The sequence below is a fragment of the Notamacropus eugenii genome, chromosome 5, assembly GCF_028372415.1.
Source record: "Notamacropus eugenii isolate mMacEug1 chromosome 5, mMacEug1.pri_v2, whole genome shotgun sequence".
Lineage (NCBI taxonomy): Eukaryota > Metazoa > Chordata > Mammalia > Diprotodontia > Macropodidae > Notamacropus > Notamacropus eugenii.
The window spans coordinates 222,052,147-222,069,012 of record NC_092876.1 but is presented as its reverse complement, the minus strand read 5'-3'; the positions used below and the strand labels follow the sequence as shown (position 1 = coordinate 222,069,012).

Sequence of the window (16,866 nt, the reverse complement as noted above, 5' to 3'; positions counted from 1 at the left end):
CCCTGGTTAGAACACCTCTAGAATATTATGTTCAGCTTCAGGCAACCAAGATTTAAGTGAAATGTTGACAAACTAAATACCATCCAAAGGAAGGCAGCCATGATAGTGAAGGACCTTTGTCATAATAGGATCCGCTGAAAGAAATGAGTGTTCAGGTTGAAGGGAAGAACTCAGAGAGAGTCACCCTTCTTCCCCCTCCCTGCCTCCTGCAATTATTTGAAGGACTGCCGTAGGGAAGAGGAAATAGATTGCTCTTTTTGTCCACCAAGGACAAAACTTGAAAACAGAAACAAATTTAGACTTGGCCAGGAAAAAAAAACGTGTAACTTCCTAACCTCAGGAGGTCATGAGATCCTCCTTTATGGAAGTCTTTAAAAAGGGTTTGCTTTAACTATTTGTCAGTTACACTGTAGTGGGGATCTCTTTTTAAGGAGGAATAGTTTGGATTAGATGACCATTGAGGTCCCTTCCAATTCAAACAATCTGTGATTCCATAATGACTTATCATTTGCTTTTCTTAATGTGTGGATGTTTACATTTAGAGAAAGAACATACAGTATATCCCAAGAGTCAGTGCATTTTAAAACTTCAGTAGCTTAAAATTACAGTAAGACTTTCAGGACACCATGTTCATTTTAAAATATTCCTTATGGCTTAAGTTTTTCTTTTTAATCTATAACAAGAGAGTACTACTTTAAAATAAAGTTTTAAATTTTTTTTTCATTTAAGATGTTTTTATCTCTCCCTCCTACTTCCCTCCCCCACTAAATGGGCAAAAAATTAAACCTTTAGAACAAATTTACATAGTTAAGCAAAAAAAAAAAACCCTCCATATTGGTTATTTTTTTAAAAATGTATCTCACTTTGCATATTTACTCCATTAACTTTCTATCCAATAGCATTCTTCATTATCAGACCTGTGAAATCATGGATGATCATTGATTACATTGGTCAGAACTCTTTAGAAACTTGTTTATTTTACAAACTTTCCTACATTTCTCTGAAAGTAAGCTAAGGTTTTAAAGATAAATTCAAAAGAACTATAGGTCCATGCAAATTTTACCAGCTTATAACATAAGATTTGCCACAACAATCCTACCATCCTGTACCAAAACTTGAAGCAATACAATCTTGAAGGCATTGAGAGATTTTTGATATAGCTTCCTATATATTTTCTACCTTTCCCATGTCCACTTTTATATTAAAGTATATATGGATTTAATTAGGAATTCTTCATAGATTGTTCCCATCATTTCATCCACTGTGACAGAGTTAAGCACAGAAACTAAAAATATCTTCTTTATGCCCATTATGGACGCTGTAGGTGAGATGAGCACATTTACCATGAAGTGATCTTTCTTGGTTTTAGATCATAAAACCAGCTCCATCAATTTCTGTATTTACTTTTTAAAAATAACCTGTGAACCATCATTCCATTTAGCTGCTATTTGCTTATATCTCCTGACTTCACTAAAAGCAAGAATATGACAATTGATATGATTTGGCTCCTGCAGTAATATGTCAAATTATTGGTCTTGACAAAGGAGCTCACAAAGCATCAAGTTACGTTAATGTTTAGAGATGGTCTAAAAACAATGTTTTTAGCACCCTCTGCCCCTTTTCCTCCACTACGCAATGATCACTGAAGAAGTAGAAAACGTCTACAAGGACTGAGGGCCATTTTGTATTTTATTTGCTTTCATGCATTGCCATGATCTAAGAATTCATTACCTAGTAGACAGCCTATAGATAATAACTGTTATGAGATTTAGCTAATCCTTGAAAAATGGGGATCATGTTTGATTCCTCTCAAACCTGGTAGAACTTGCCTGATAGAACTTGTTCCCTACTGGTCCAGCCTTCAAAAATCAGGATCACCACCATACCATGATGAGTCATTAGAGTAAGATGTTTCCTCCATGTATATGCATGTAGGTTGTTCAAAAAGTCATATGCCATCTATAAGAAAGCAACTCTGTGGTCTTCAATACATCAACAAGTCTGGAAGACTGTGGAAGGGATTGCTCTTCAAAGATCTTTAAATATTTATTTTAATTGACAATATGGACGTAATATAATAATTTGCTTATTTTTAATATATAATAATGATAATACAGTTATATAGTACCTTAGAATTTAAAAAATGCTTTCATCACAAGAACCCTATGCAATAAGTACCACATCAATTACTTTCCCCATTTAAAGAGGAAAGATCTCATCAAGGTTAAGTGAATTATCCAAAGTCCCATAGCTACTGAGTGGCAGGGTCAGGATTTGCATTCAACTCTGTTCTTTTCATGGTGCAACACTCTCTGCATTGCTATAAGTTAGCTAAAACATATCAATTTGATTCACCATCTTTTGTACTTATTCCAGTTTACAGCCCTTAAAATATTAAGCAACTCCTTTTCTTTTTGCTCTAGCTAAAGAGAGAAAAATAAATATTATTTAGGTAAGAATTCTTATTGTATTTTTTTAAATCATGAGATCGATTCTCCTTTCAGAGATTCTTTTGTAGTTATTTTAGGGATTGCTGTACCTATTCCCCTTAATTTTGATCTTTGCCATGGTGTTGATGGGTGTGAAACATTTGTTTGTGACCCAAGTATCTTTGGAAATGTATCTGCAATTATCCAAAGAACTCCCAGGTACCACATGCAGGTGCTGCAAGTAAAAGAGTTCATTGTGACACTCCTGCTACTCAGGTGTTGTACCTAACTTTGGAGAGAGGAAGGTGAAAGCCCAAAATAAGAGAACATTTTAATATGGTAGTGGTAGTAGTAGTAGTAGTAATCATACACAGACACACACACACAGAAACACACACACACACACTATATCTTGTATACATCATTCCATTTGACTCAGATAAACTTAATGTTGTTTAAAACCTGCCATCAAAATTATAAAAACTAATCAGTTTTTAAAACATGAGTTAAAGGGGAAAAATTGATTAATTGGATAAATCCTTGAAACATTTTATATTATTTAATTATTCCTTTGCTGGTTTCCTACCACCACCAATATCTCTACATACTTATTTACATACCTACCAATATCTCTACATACATACTATCGCTCCATTGTGTTCAAGAACCCTACTGACCTGAAAAAAGTTAAGTCAGCTCTCCTATGCCTAACCTGCTCTTAAAGACTAATGGTCAAGAATTTGACAGGCCATCCACCATAAGGCATACTTTACTTTGAAGTACCAAACTTTGTTTTAGGGTTGCCTACACATAATAATTAAGTTAGCAAAAGACACAATGAGGTTTGCTTTTATATAAGAAATATGGTTGAATTAGAAGTAATGATAACTCAAGATGGAAACTCCAACTTAAATGGTATAAAGAGTAAGTAACATCTTTATAGTTTTTTCAATGGGAAAAAGCCATCATCGTTCTTGTTCTTCACAGGAATAAAACAAGATTAATGTTCTAAGCTAAAGATAACTCTGTTTCTCATGGAAAAATGTCTTAAAACACATTTTAATAGATGCAGAATCCAGATTCAAAGTCAGTTAATAGTGGATTCATATTTAAAGGAGGCTATTGACTTTCCCAAAATTATTGAGCAAAAATTATATTTCTTTACTAGTCATTTGTATAGCAAGTCCTAAGTTGTTCAAGATATTTCTGTGTGATTTTCTTAAGATTATAAGAATTTGTTTTTTTGAAAGGGTAGATAGAGAAATGGAGAGGAGGATGGGGAATGTTTTGGTTTTTCTCATGTTTAATATGGGTATATTGGAGGTGGGAGTGAGGTGGTATTTGCAACACAATTAGAAGTCCAGAGTGTTTTAAAGTCCCAAAGCATTTTTTTATCCAGTGATATTTTCCTGATGGCATATCTGAAATATCCAATTAATGCAATTTTCTCATTTTAAACACAGTAGTGTATTTAGATTCTAAATTGTTGTTATTATCATATTATTATACTATTTGTTGCTGGCAGGTTTTACCTTGTAAACAGTATGCGTGGGTGTTCAACAGACACATAGTTCAAGGGAAAATCTTCCATTTAAAAGTTTGATGAGGACCAACTACATTTCTTCTAGAGATTACTATTCAAATTGCAAAACGTAAAGGAAAATTGGTTAACATTTTGATTGTTTTCTTCAAAGAGTCTGTAGTAAACATCCACAGTCTTTGTGAGAAGGCCAAAGCCAGCCTATATCATTCAAAGTGCTAGTAATATCTGGCATGTTCACAAGTTCAGCGATTCTAACTTTGTTTTTTATCTAATCTAGCACTAATGTATGCAAGTATCTTTGGAAATGTATCTGCAATTATCCAAAGACTGTACTCAGGAACTGCCAGGTACCACATGCAGATGCTGCGAGTAAAAGAATTCATTCGCTTTCACCAAATTCCTAACCCTCTGCGTCAGCGGCTTGAAGAATATTTCCAACATGCTTGGACTTACACCAATGGCATTGACATGAATATGGTATGTAGCTCTGTTTTCAAAAGTAAAACATCCATCATCGCGGTCTACAGCTAAAATTCTTTCAAAGTCTCACCAGCTTGAAACTCCCCTGCTTTTTGTTTTTTCCTATCTTAAATATTTATTTTCTACCCCGGAGATAGTCTCTCATTCTCAATTCATGGCATTGCATGGTGCTATATCTAGTTATACTGTGTGGCAAAGGCATTATAACGTGATGCAAACTGATATAACTTTATGTACTAGGGATTCCCTCTTCAGACTTTCAGTGTTCTAGATAGGATCCAGCAACCCAAGAAACAGCTGGGCCAATGTAAATTAAGATTTGGCAAGTGGACATTATCAGGTTTGGGTAAGGCCAGACTAAATAAGTCCTCATTAAGATAAGAACTGAGGTTACCAAACTTTAATAAAAGGTAGGATGTTTGGGGAACGCATGCCAAACATTAGGATCCATAGGCATTTCATATGCATTCTGTGATGGGAAGTTTATTTCCTTTAAGTACAGTTTTCTTTCTTTTTTTTTTTATTTCAGTGCTGGTAAGCAATTAACTTATATGCCCTTATTATTGTACCTACCCGGTTTAATGAATCTTTTCTTTCAAGCAGAAATATGGATTCTTTCATTCCTTTTAACCAAAGCACACAAAATAATAACTTGCCATAGCCCACTTCTTATTGCACCACTACTCAAAGGGAAACACCATAAAATATATGCTACCCCAATAAGTTTTTGCTTTTATTAGAAGAACATTGCAAGTTGCAATGTTGATATTCATTTGACTTTGATGTTTGGAGTGATTGATCACTTAGATAAGTCAACTAGTGAGCCATTGGCTATGGCATCCCACCCAACTATAATAAAATGATCAAAATTAAGTTATCCAATGTGGCCAATATTCCAAAGGTCATCACTGTTTCTAAATGTCCTTCCAGAAAGGAAATCTCTCATATTTACAATGGCAGTCATACCTATTTAAATCAACAAGTTTATGCTTCCTGGATGACCAGTTGCTCAGAGATCTGGAAGCCTGATCAAAATAGATATCTTCAGGGAAAGAGCAAAGATTCATAATTATCAGTCAAGGTGCAGAAAACCATTGGAAATACTGCCTACTTTGCAAGAATCTTCCATTTATGTGCAAATAAATTCCTCACAGCTTGATGCAATCTATTTTAATCAGAAATAAGGCCACTGTTGTTCATAAAACACTTTAATTTTTAGAGCTAATTGAGTCTGTCCTTATGGATATTAATTAATATATTTCATCTAAAACATTCATTGAACTCTGAGTTATTTTCAATAATCCCAAAGCTCTCTATGAAGAATGCATTCACTTTTTGATGAATGAATCTCACTGCTAAGGGAACACCTTAATATCACTTGAAAGAATGCTCCCAAATTGATTGATGTTTTCTATTTCAGGAAGAGTTTATTGTTTAACCAAGTTTTCATCATTCAAAAAGTACTGGGGGCTTTCTGCTGTGCAGGATAAAGCAGTATGATGATATGTTTTAACTAAAATCTGCATCACAAAATTTCTTTCCATACTGCTAGTTTATTGTACAACAGTGAAAAAAACCCATTCACTTACGGTATCATTTCTTCTCCCTATATAACTCTAGTAGTGTGACCATTTTATGAGCACAAGTCTACTTTTGTGACTATTTACTTTTCATTGTTTAAATCTATTACCTATGACTATGGTTTATATACCACTTGCCTAATTGATGATGTACTTATGAAAGATTTATCTCTTTCCTGTCTGCTTCACACCTTAACACACGGAATCACAACACCCACCGGTAAGAGCAGGAGGTATTTATATATAATTTAATTCTCGTGTAAAATGTGGAGAATATCCATGTTATCTGTCAGGTTTAGAGCTTGTTTAATGCTTTCAGATTTCAGTTTTAACCTTTTTTTTTTTGCATGATGAAGTGGTAGGCAACACAAGATAGAAATCTCTGGGAAATAAGCACGGGGACAAGGTAGAAAAATAGATATTCTTAAAGTGAAGGACTGTTTAAGTTCAAAAAAACAAATTTAAACAGTTTGTTACTTCCCAACACAAATCACATTTTCTGTACTCTGCCCCCTCTTCACACACACACACACACACACACACACACACACACACACACACACACACACACACATATACATTCAATAAAAAGTCATGTGTATACGGTTTGCATTAGATAGCTGTCATGAAGAAATGTCACTCTCTCTGGTCATCCTGTATTTTCCTTATGTAGGCACTTTTCTTTTCTATCATCTGCATGCCTATATAACCTGCTGGTGGGCTGTGTGAGCTCTAAATCCATGTGCTTAGAAGATTTGCATGTGGTTTTGAGAGCTTGACCTTGCACGAACTTCCTATTTGTACACAGTGTCTGCTTTTTTCATCTCGTGACTGCCAAGTGAGTAAAAATAATAATGAGATTAATTAGCAAATTCTTAAACATCTGATGTCATATACTTGGTTATTAAACATAATAAGCAAAAAATACTTGTTTTAAAACCTACATTATTATTATATTTATTGGAGACAAATAAAAGGAGTGAATTTCTTCTGAAACAGCATGTAGTCTATTAAAAATAATCTCTCAGTGACTTGTGAAAATTACTTAAATTGAGTGATAGTAACATAATTTAAATTTAAAGGGGTTAACACTTTTATATTCGATGAGTAAAATTCTTATTTCTACAAGGATATTCCATATTACTTCATTTAAATGTAATTTTAATGATAAGTTCTCATAAAACCTTTCAGAAAAACTGGTTTCACTACTAGTCCATATCTACAAGAAGCATGAGATTTCCAACTATAATATGTTATGGTTTGTTAACCATGCTGCATACATATTTAACTGGTCTAAAGCAGTCTTTCATGCCAAAACTTTTTGATTGTATCCCAATGTTTTTGAGAAAAAGATGCAGGAAATATTGAATAATATAAAGGGGTCTCCTTTTCCCTCCAATAAGATCCTTTCCCTGTTTAAGGGACCACTCAAAAAAGGTCTACAAACTAAAGTTATCCTTGAAACAATTGTCAGTATCCAACTCCATAATCAGGGGATATTAGTAATTCAACAAGCTCCTTTTTGTGACCAAGACATCAGAGCCAGCACAGCCAGATGATTGAAGCCTAGAACATATTTCCAAAATTGCATCAGGAATATGGCACAGATCAGAATTTTTGTGTTTGGCTCAAGGTTACCCAGGATTTATGATCTATCACCCCTATCTCCAGATCTGTTCTAGGATGTTCCTTCCCCACCAGCAATCTGAATAATTGAGAGTTTCTCAAATTCGAAGACATTTTTGAAATTCTGAGCCTAGTTGAAGGGATTGGTCCTGAGTCAAGTCAAGGAATGGCATTTCAGAGGCTCAGTCTAAAAAACTCTGAGAACAAACTTTAGTGAGTGATTATTAATTAATTAATTATTATTAATTAACCCCAAAAGAATAGGATTGAAACCATTAGTTATGTCCAACCCTTAGTTACTCAGGGTTTTCCCCAACATCATTTGTAACTACCCTCAACTGATTAGAGAGCATCAGAAGATCACATAATAGCCCTGGCCAACCCTACATTTTGGAAAGAGAAAAAACAAATCCTTCCCTATTTTGTTGGCTTCATAGGATAGATTCCATCTCATAAAAAGAACATGTTTCTTAAAATGGATAAAACAGAAATTTTTAATTAGTTCAGTTGTTATAAAGCCACATCCAACTTCCCAAAAAGCGATAACTGAATTTGCTTCTTTTTTTTTGCCAGCAAAACTGGTTGAATTTTAAAAAAGAATTTATAAGTGGTGGGTATTCATTTTTCAAAATTTCTCATGATATCTTGAGATTTGTGAGATCTTCTAGAAGAGTCTACTGGGCCTCTAACTCAATTTTACTTCAATGACTGTTTCTGTTTTCTCCTGAATCAGGATGGCATCCAGTGATACTTTGATCCTTTCATTCATACTTGGTCTAACCTTTTCCAATCAAAGATGTGTTTTTTCCAGTTCTCTGCACACAACTCATTAAAAGGACTTCATGTGTGCTGAACCAGTGTTCCCAGATCTACACTGGTCCTGGGGCTGTGTAAGTGGGCTGACAGTGAATGGCAAAATCTTTCAGTCATGGCCAGATAGCTATCACATAGAAAAAGATCCTGTCTTCTAAAACTATACTCTAATTTCATATAACAGTTTGGAAGTGACCTGGGGTTCACAATGGAACTCAAGGCCTGGCTGTTCCTACTGTGCTGGAAAAGTTTAGAATATTAGCCTGGCTATAGGTATATATGCCATCTGAGAACCCATCTAGCAAAGTGCCTGGAGGCTGATAAATAGAAAATGTGTTTGCCATAACAATTTATGAAGATTATCTGCTAAAGCATGGAGGGGTCAAGATCCACATCTATGGGGAGAGTTCCTACACACCTATGAGATCCTTGATATACTGGAATGAGAAGAAAGAGGCTTATCTTACTCCAGTGCTCTCTGAAATTTTTTTAAAGTAATGGCTACATATTATAGCATTTTGTCCTGTGAAGTACACAGAATGTTTTTCATTTGCTGAAGTAGATAGATGTGTCCTTCAAAGCATTTCACCTCCAATCAGTAACACATTAAATGGAAAGAAGGACAAAGGGCAAAATTTGTATATGTCAATATGAGTCAGCAATTCTTTTTTTTCCCATAGGGAAGAGCTACCTCCTCAGTACACATACTGAATAACTTAAAAAACAAAACAAAACATAGTTTTACCATACATCTGTTATTTTGTTGGCATGAAGAGCTCACAGTAGGCCAACTCTTTTCACCAAAGCAGATCACAGCCAGTCTATAACTTAGATACTTTGTAAGGAATGCACATGGAAGCACCTAGAAATTAAGTGACCTCACACAACTAATAAGTACCCGAGGCAGCATTTGAAGCCACATCTACAAGTCTATTATCCTAACGATCCACCAATGTCTACAGATTTCCATTATACCAATTCACAGGAATTGTCTGACTTTATGGGAAGCACAAAGCAAAATTATTATCACGAGTTCTACCCTCATCAAAGATCTTTTATTTATTCAGTCTCATAGACCCATTGACTATCAGGATGACAGTAGTAGGACACCTGTTGCTTAAGAAAAGACGGTATTCCTGGCCTGATTCTTCTAAACTGATACATTTCCATTGAACCTTTCAAAAACATCTTAACTATTTCAAAGAGAACAATTAGTATGATCTGGACTATTCTGAAACTAAGTAAGAAAATTTAAAACATTATAGACCTAAGAGCAATTTTAGGTCAAAGCCGTACTCACTAAGTCACCTTCAACAAGTCATTTTTACCATCATCATCATCATCGTCATTGTCAAAAATATTTCTTCAGTGCCCATCTGCACCTGGCTCTATGCTGCATGCTGTATAAAGTGATGGCAAATACTCTTTAGCAGTTTTCAAGCTAAAAACAAATTCTAGTGGTAAGAAACGAATGAAACTTAAAAAGTTACTACCACAAAAAGAGGAAATGATAACTCTAAAACTATAGCTTTCACATTACAGCCATAGGTTTCTGTCCTTTGTTTCTCTATTTGTAAATTGCAATTAAGAATTATCTCCCTATAGTATCATTAGAATAAAAATTGTCAAAAAAGTTTTGCTTAGTTCCTTAAAATGAAGAAAATACTCAGGCAGCATTCCACAAAACTATTTATTCACAGAATTAACTGTTTAAGTTTTCATTTAATTTTAAGGATCCTCAAAGGAACCTCAGAGGTCATCTACTCCAACCCTCTCCTTTTACAAACGAGGAAACTGAGACTCAGATAGATTTGATGGCTTGTCCAAGATGACAAGTAAGTGGAAGACTTAGGATCTGAACCCAAATCCAGTGCCCTTTCCATTACACCACATTGCCCTGAAAGAAGTGCAGTCTTTAAACATCTTATAATCATGGGACACAAGACCGATTATTAATTAACTTAGTTTAGGATCTCATTCTAATCAAGGTAAGCTGTGAACAAGTGTAACTAAATGACTAGATGGAGGCCTCCAGGGTGGAAAAATTATGTTGCATCCTTTTTAAAGCCTTTTTTCTTGGCAAAATAATTTTTCATATTTGAGTATTTCCCAAATACTCAAAGGCCTGTGGTTAATGCTAGAGTAATTTAGGAGAGATAAAAAGTGAACAATTTTCTGCAGAACAAAGCTCAATGAAATTGGTAAGCAAAACTCCATCCAATCTGACAAGAAAATTCTTTGTTCCTTAGTTCAGTTCAACAATTATTAAATGCCTATTGTGTGCAAAGCCAGGAGCTAATGCCTGAGGAAGATGCCAAGAGTAAGAGGAGATTTCTTTAAAAAATTGAGTGTTTCTACAAGCCCAGCCTTTTTAAAAAATATTCTTCTGGTGATGGTATAGGATTGCTGTATGACAGAACTGTGCTATAACTCAGTCTTCTGAAACTATAAGTCAAGGGCCCCCAAAAGTTGATGAGGATAGATATATGGTAGATGTGAACAGACTGCAAGATATTGTTGATGAAGAATTATGTAGAATGAATGACATAAAGGATACCATCAAAGAGAGGGTACTAGGAAAAAAAGAGGTGCCAATAATGTGAAGGGGCCTAGAGGAAAGTCTCCAGCATATTGCTTAGCCACCCCTAGGAAGGATTTGTGAGATACCATATAGAAAACACCCATCGTTTGTATACAACTATTGTGAACTCATGTGATTGGAAGGATGGCTACTGAAGGAATTTATTTTGCTTGATTCCACATATTTGTTAGGAAAAAAAATTGTTTTTCTTTTTTTCCCTCAATGGAATAAGCAGAAGGAAGAGAAATAATTTTCTGTTAATTTTTTTAATTGAGCAATGGGTGGGGCCATGCTATGAATTTGGAATGTTGCAGATACTTTCAGATAAGATCACTGTATTCATTTGTTACAATAGACATCTCAGAAAATGAGAGTACTGTGCAACTGTGTGCAATGCAAAAATAAGATTTCTAAAAAAACTTTTAAAAGGAACATACAACAGAAATGAATAAAAGAAAAGAATTACAAGATGAGCAGGCATGGATAGCTTGTAATTTGTATCATCTCTTTACTTCAACGGGCAGTAAATAGACTCAGCTTCCTGAGTTCAAATGTGGCCTCAGACACTACTAGCTGTGTGACCCTGGGCAAGTCACTGAACTCTGTTTCCCTCATTTTCCTCATCAGCAAAATGAGCTGGAGAAGGAAATGGCAAACCACTCCAGTATCTTTGCCAAGAAAACCCCAAATGGGGTCACAAAGAGTCAGACACAACAGAAAAATGGCTGAACAACTTTATTCCAACACTTCAAATGATCAGGGTCAGCACTTCCAACAGCAATGAAGGTTGCAACCCCTCCATGTTTAGCACCTAGTTTCATGCATTGCTGTGGCAAAAAGAAATCCAACTGTCTAGCTTAATTAACATCCAGAACTTAGTTAGGTTGGCCCTCTGACAGTAGAGATAGCTCCTCTGCTTGGCCCTTCTTGAAAATGTTTACAATTTCATAGGCTTTATTAGGGTTAATGACCTAGGGATAAAAGCTTTCTAAAAGCCAACATCATCTCCAAAGCACAAAGAAATGTTGGAATAGAAATTTCATGGAATCTCATTGACCACTGTACAGATATAATTATATATGTTATTTTTGTCCAGTTTTTTCTTAGCAAAGATACTGCAGTGGTTTGTCATTTTCTTCTCTAGCTCACTTTACAGAAGAGGAAACTGAGACAAATGGAATTAAGTGACTTGCCCAAGGCCACACAGCCAATAAGTATCTGAGGCCAGATTTGAACTCAGGAAGATGAGTTTTCCAGGTCCAGCCCTCTATCCACTCTGTCCAAAGCACTTTATGTATATTATCTCACTAAAGCTTCACAAGAACCCTGTAGATTATGACCCTACTGTAGATTTGAGTATCTCTATTTTACAGGTGAGGAAATTTAGTTTGAGAGAAAGAAAATGATTTGCCCAGGATCACATAGCTAGACAAATGTTAGAGGTGGGATTTGAAGCCAGGTCTTTCTGTCTTCAGGTTCATGGTACCTCTCAATATTTTGTAGCATTCAAATTTGTATGTATATTATAGTATAACTCTTGTATGGAGAAAATGTATAAAACAAAATCACATTAAGTGAGAAAGGATGGAAGGGTCGTAATGTGTGTCAGATTTAGTTCATGTTATTTTCCTTCCTCTTGTGGTCTAGACAAATTAACCAATGAGTTGTTGTCCAAAATAAACAGTCCAGCTCCCATTTTATGTCTTTACACAAGTTGCCAATCTTTTCCCCTTTAGCTCTTGGAGTCCCTAGCCTCTCTCAAGGCATCTCAGGGTCCACCTCTTACTTAAAACTTTTCTATTGACTTCCCTTCAAACACAGACACATTTCCTTTCCTCTTTTCTCTTAAAATCATCTCGAATTTATCTATGTACATGTTATATGCTATCCCCCACCCCTAACAACCTCAGTAGAATATAAACTCCAATGATTTGCGAGACCCATTTTTCCTCTCTATGCCCAGCACTTAGAGTGATGCTTTGCCCACAAGAGCTGTTTAATAAATGCTTGTTGAAATGAATCATGTAGGTTTAACTGTGGGAGTGCCCACATTGAGAAATCATAATTTCTCTCAAAATTCAAAAAAAATGCTATATCTGTCCTTGTTTAAAGATACTGCTATTATTTTTGTTGTTCCTAAGGGTATTGCACATGTGTGGGGATGTGGCCAGAAAGAACAATGTGTAATCAGTAGTTCTTTCCATATTGTATACATTTAAAAAACATCCTTTGATTTGGTTTCTAGCTAGAGTTTTGTTAGCCAAATCTCTCACTGTTGGCATGGCTTTCTTACTACCCTATAAACAGTCCAATATCTTGCCCTACATAAAACACCGCTTTTCTGATGGCCCTAGGAAAGACTCTTCAATAAGCTGTCATTATTTCCCACCATTACCCAAGCCATGTCAAATTACTTAACTCTATGAAATCAAACTGTATAATATCCTTGTATAATTCATTTTGTCCCCCTCCCCTTACCTACATACTTCTAAATTCAGTACAAACTCACAATAGGATTCAGGAATCACCATGGCTACCAAAAGGCCACTTTTGGAGAAGCCAAAAATTCAACATCTAGTCTTCTTATGCTTTATACTTTCCACATACTTTCCTATCCAGTGACACTGGACTCCTTGCTACTTGTCACACAGGGCAGTCTACTTCCTGACTGGGCCTTTACACAAGCCTTATATGAAATACTCAGAAATAAGACCACTCTTCTGAGTTAAGATACACTGCCCAGGATGTTGTAGAAGGAATAAATTCTTACATTGGTTCAGAGGGTAATGATTATTTAAATCCTTTTCAACTCTGAGACACTATGAGGATAATGGAAAGGGACAATTCAAAAAATCTTCTAGATGAATTCATGAGGAAAAGATCATTGGTCACCCATGAGAATATCCATATACAGTCTCACTGAGACTTTATAATTAATCAATCAACAAACATTTAGTGAGTATCTACTCTATGCCAGGCATTGTGCTAATTTCTGGGATACAAAAACATAGAAAGAAATAATCCTTACACACAAAGAGCTTATAGAGACACAAAGACACATAGAAATGAATAACCTATCTCTGCCAACCTTTTTGAAAGCATTGTTATAGATTTAAGACTCCCCTTGATAATATAAAACAGCGTGGGGAAATAATCTAAATTAAATGCATGAAATAGTCCATGAACTTCTGGTCCATTGGGTCACTGTGGAATTCCATTAATGCTATGTCCAGCAAGGGACGTTTCATGCAGTTTCAGATTGCAAGCTCCATTGGTATCCTTGAAACATCAAGAAGGAAGGAAACAAGAATTTATTAGTATTCACCCTCTGCTAAGCACTATGCTAAGTGTTTTGCAAATCTTAATTCATTTGATTTTCACAACAATCTTTGGATATAGATACTATTATTCTTCCCATTTTACAATAGAATAAACTGAGGCAAGCAGAGGTTCAGTGACTTGCCAAAGGTCACACACCTAGTAAGTATCTGAGGCTGTTTTTGAATTCATATCTTTCTGACTCAAGAGCCAGAATTCTGTCCACTGTGCAATGTAGCTATCTCTGAGAAACATTCTAGTAAGATCTCAAGTTCAGTAAGTGGCCAACTGTGGGGAACTTATGGAAGGACTGGGGCAGGGATGGGGAACCTGCAGCCTCAAAGCCACATTGGCTGAAGTAAAAGGACCACACTTGAGGACCTAGAGGGCCACATGTGACCTCAAGGCTTCAGGTTCCCCACCCTGGGTCCTAGAGGGTCACATGTGGCCTTAAGGCCATAGGTTCCCCACCCCTGAACTAGGTAGGGTAAGTGTGAATGGGATGGTTAGGCATGACAGGGTTGTAATCTGCATTTTTAGAGGGATGTAATCACACATCCATTGAAGTACGGGCATGTGGTCAGTAGAAATGACAGAAATACATCCCTGAGTAAGTAGAAGTATTTATTTCTATACAGTTGAGTCATTGCACTTAATTCAATGCTTTGCACAGATATATAAAATATTCAATTCAACAAACATTTGTTGAATACCTACTTGAACTCAGTATTGAGTTGGTCAATGGGAGACACAAAGACAGAGACAAAAAATTTAAAAAAACAGTTCTTATCCTCAAAAAGCATACCTTTTACTAGCAGGTAAGACGTATCAACAGATCACTAAATACAAGACAACTCAATAAGTATGTAGTTGATAATAATTATGACTACCATGTTAGGATAAACAAAATTCTGGATCAAATAGGGTAATGGATTTATATCATGTGCTATACTTAAAGGAAATAAAACTTCTAATTTTTTTCTTCACTTGAGGATCATATAACTTGCAAGTCTTTTTTGTAAGACATCTGCTTTACTGACTCTCCTCAGAAATGTCCCAGCACGTGTATCCTCCAGTATTGCCAACATGATGAATACAAACTGCCACCAATGGTAGCTTCCTACTCCCTGACCTTTGTGTACCTATACGAAAAATCACAAAATATTTGAAAGCATTTTGTCTCCACTATAATGTTATGAGATTTCAAAAAGCCACTATGAGAAGCATTTTGAACAGTATAATAGAAAGGAATCGAGAGACCTACATTTCTTTCTTAACTTTGCCCCTGATTTATTTTGTGATCTTGGACTCCTCCCACCCACCTACCCACCTCTGTCCCCCTGCCCTCCCCCCAAAAAAAAATTCATCAGTTTTACCCTATTCATTTAACATAGTGTTTCCTTTTTTTTTTATTTTAAATTTATTTTTTTTTATTTGTTTAACTTTTAACATTCATTTTCACAAAATTTTGGGTTACAAATTTTCTCCCCTTTTGTCCCCTCCCCCCACCCCAAAACAAAAAGCATTCTAATTGCCCCTATCACCAATCTGCTCTCTCTTCTATCATCCCTCTCTGCCCTTGTCTCCATCTTCTCTTTTGTCCTGTAGGGCCAAATATCTTTCTATACCCCTTTACCTGCATTTCTTATTTCCTATTAGCAAGAACAGTACTCAACAGTTGTTCCTAAAACTTTGAGTTCCAACTTCTCTTCCTCCCTCCCTCCCCACCCCTTCCCTTTGGAAGGCAAGCAATTCAATATAGGCCATATCTGTGTAGTTTTGCAAATGACTTCCATAATAGTCATGTTCTGTAAGACTAACTATATTTCCCTCCATCCTATCCTGTCCCCCATTACTTCTATTCTCTCTTTTGATCCTGTCCTTCCCCATGAGTGTTGACCTCAAATTGCTTCCTCCTCCCCATGCTCTCCCTTCCATCACCCCCCCCCCACCCTGCTTATCTCCTTATCCCCCACTTTCCTGTATTGTAAGATAGGTTTTCATACCAAAATGAGTGTGTATTTTATTCCTTCCTTTAGTGGAATGTGATGAGAGTAAACTTCATGTTTTTCTCTCACCTCCCCTCTTTTTCCCTCCACTAATAAGTCTTTTGCTTGGCTCTTTTATGAGAGATAATTTGCCCCATTCCATTTCTCCCTTTTCCTCCCAATATATTTCTCTCTCACTGCTTGATATCATTTTTTTTAAGATATGATCCCATCCTCTTCAATTCACTCTGTGCACTCTGTCTCTATGTGTGTGTGTGTGTGTGTGTGTGTGTGTGTGTGTGCGTGTGCATGTGCATGTGTGTGTGTGTAATCCCACCAACTACCCAGATACTGAAAAGTTTGAAGAGTTACAAATATTTTCTTTCCATGTAGGAATGTAAACAGTTCAACTTTAGTAAGTCCCTTATGACTTCTCTTTGCTGTTTACCTTTTCATGCTTCTCTTCATTCTTGTGTTTGAAAGTCAAATTTTCTTTTCAGGTCTGGTC

The 16,866-nt window shown here is 35.9% G+C and overlaps 1 protein-coding gene across 1 annotated transcript in view; it reads left to right on the top strand.

Annotated features, from left to right (window-relative positions):
- KCNH7 (potassium voltage-gated channel subfamily H member 7) overlaps positions 1-16,866 on the top strand; it is a 632,488-nt gene that overhangs the window by 542,376 nt on the left and 73,246 nt on the right. The window contains exon 8 of the mRNA XM_072612165.1: positions 4,250-4,449. Within this exon, the coding sequence (XP_072468266.1) occupies positions 4,250-4,449 (200 nt within the window). The remainder of the gene's footprint in view (positions 1-4,249; positions 4,450-16,866) is intronic.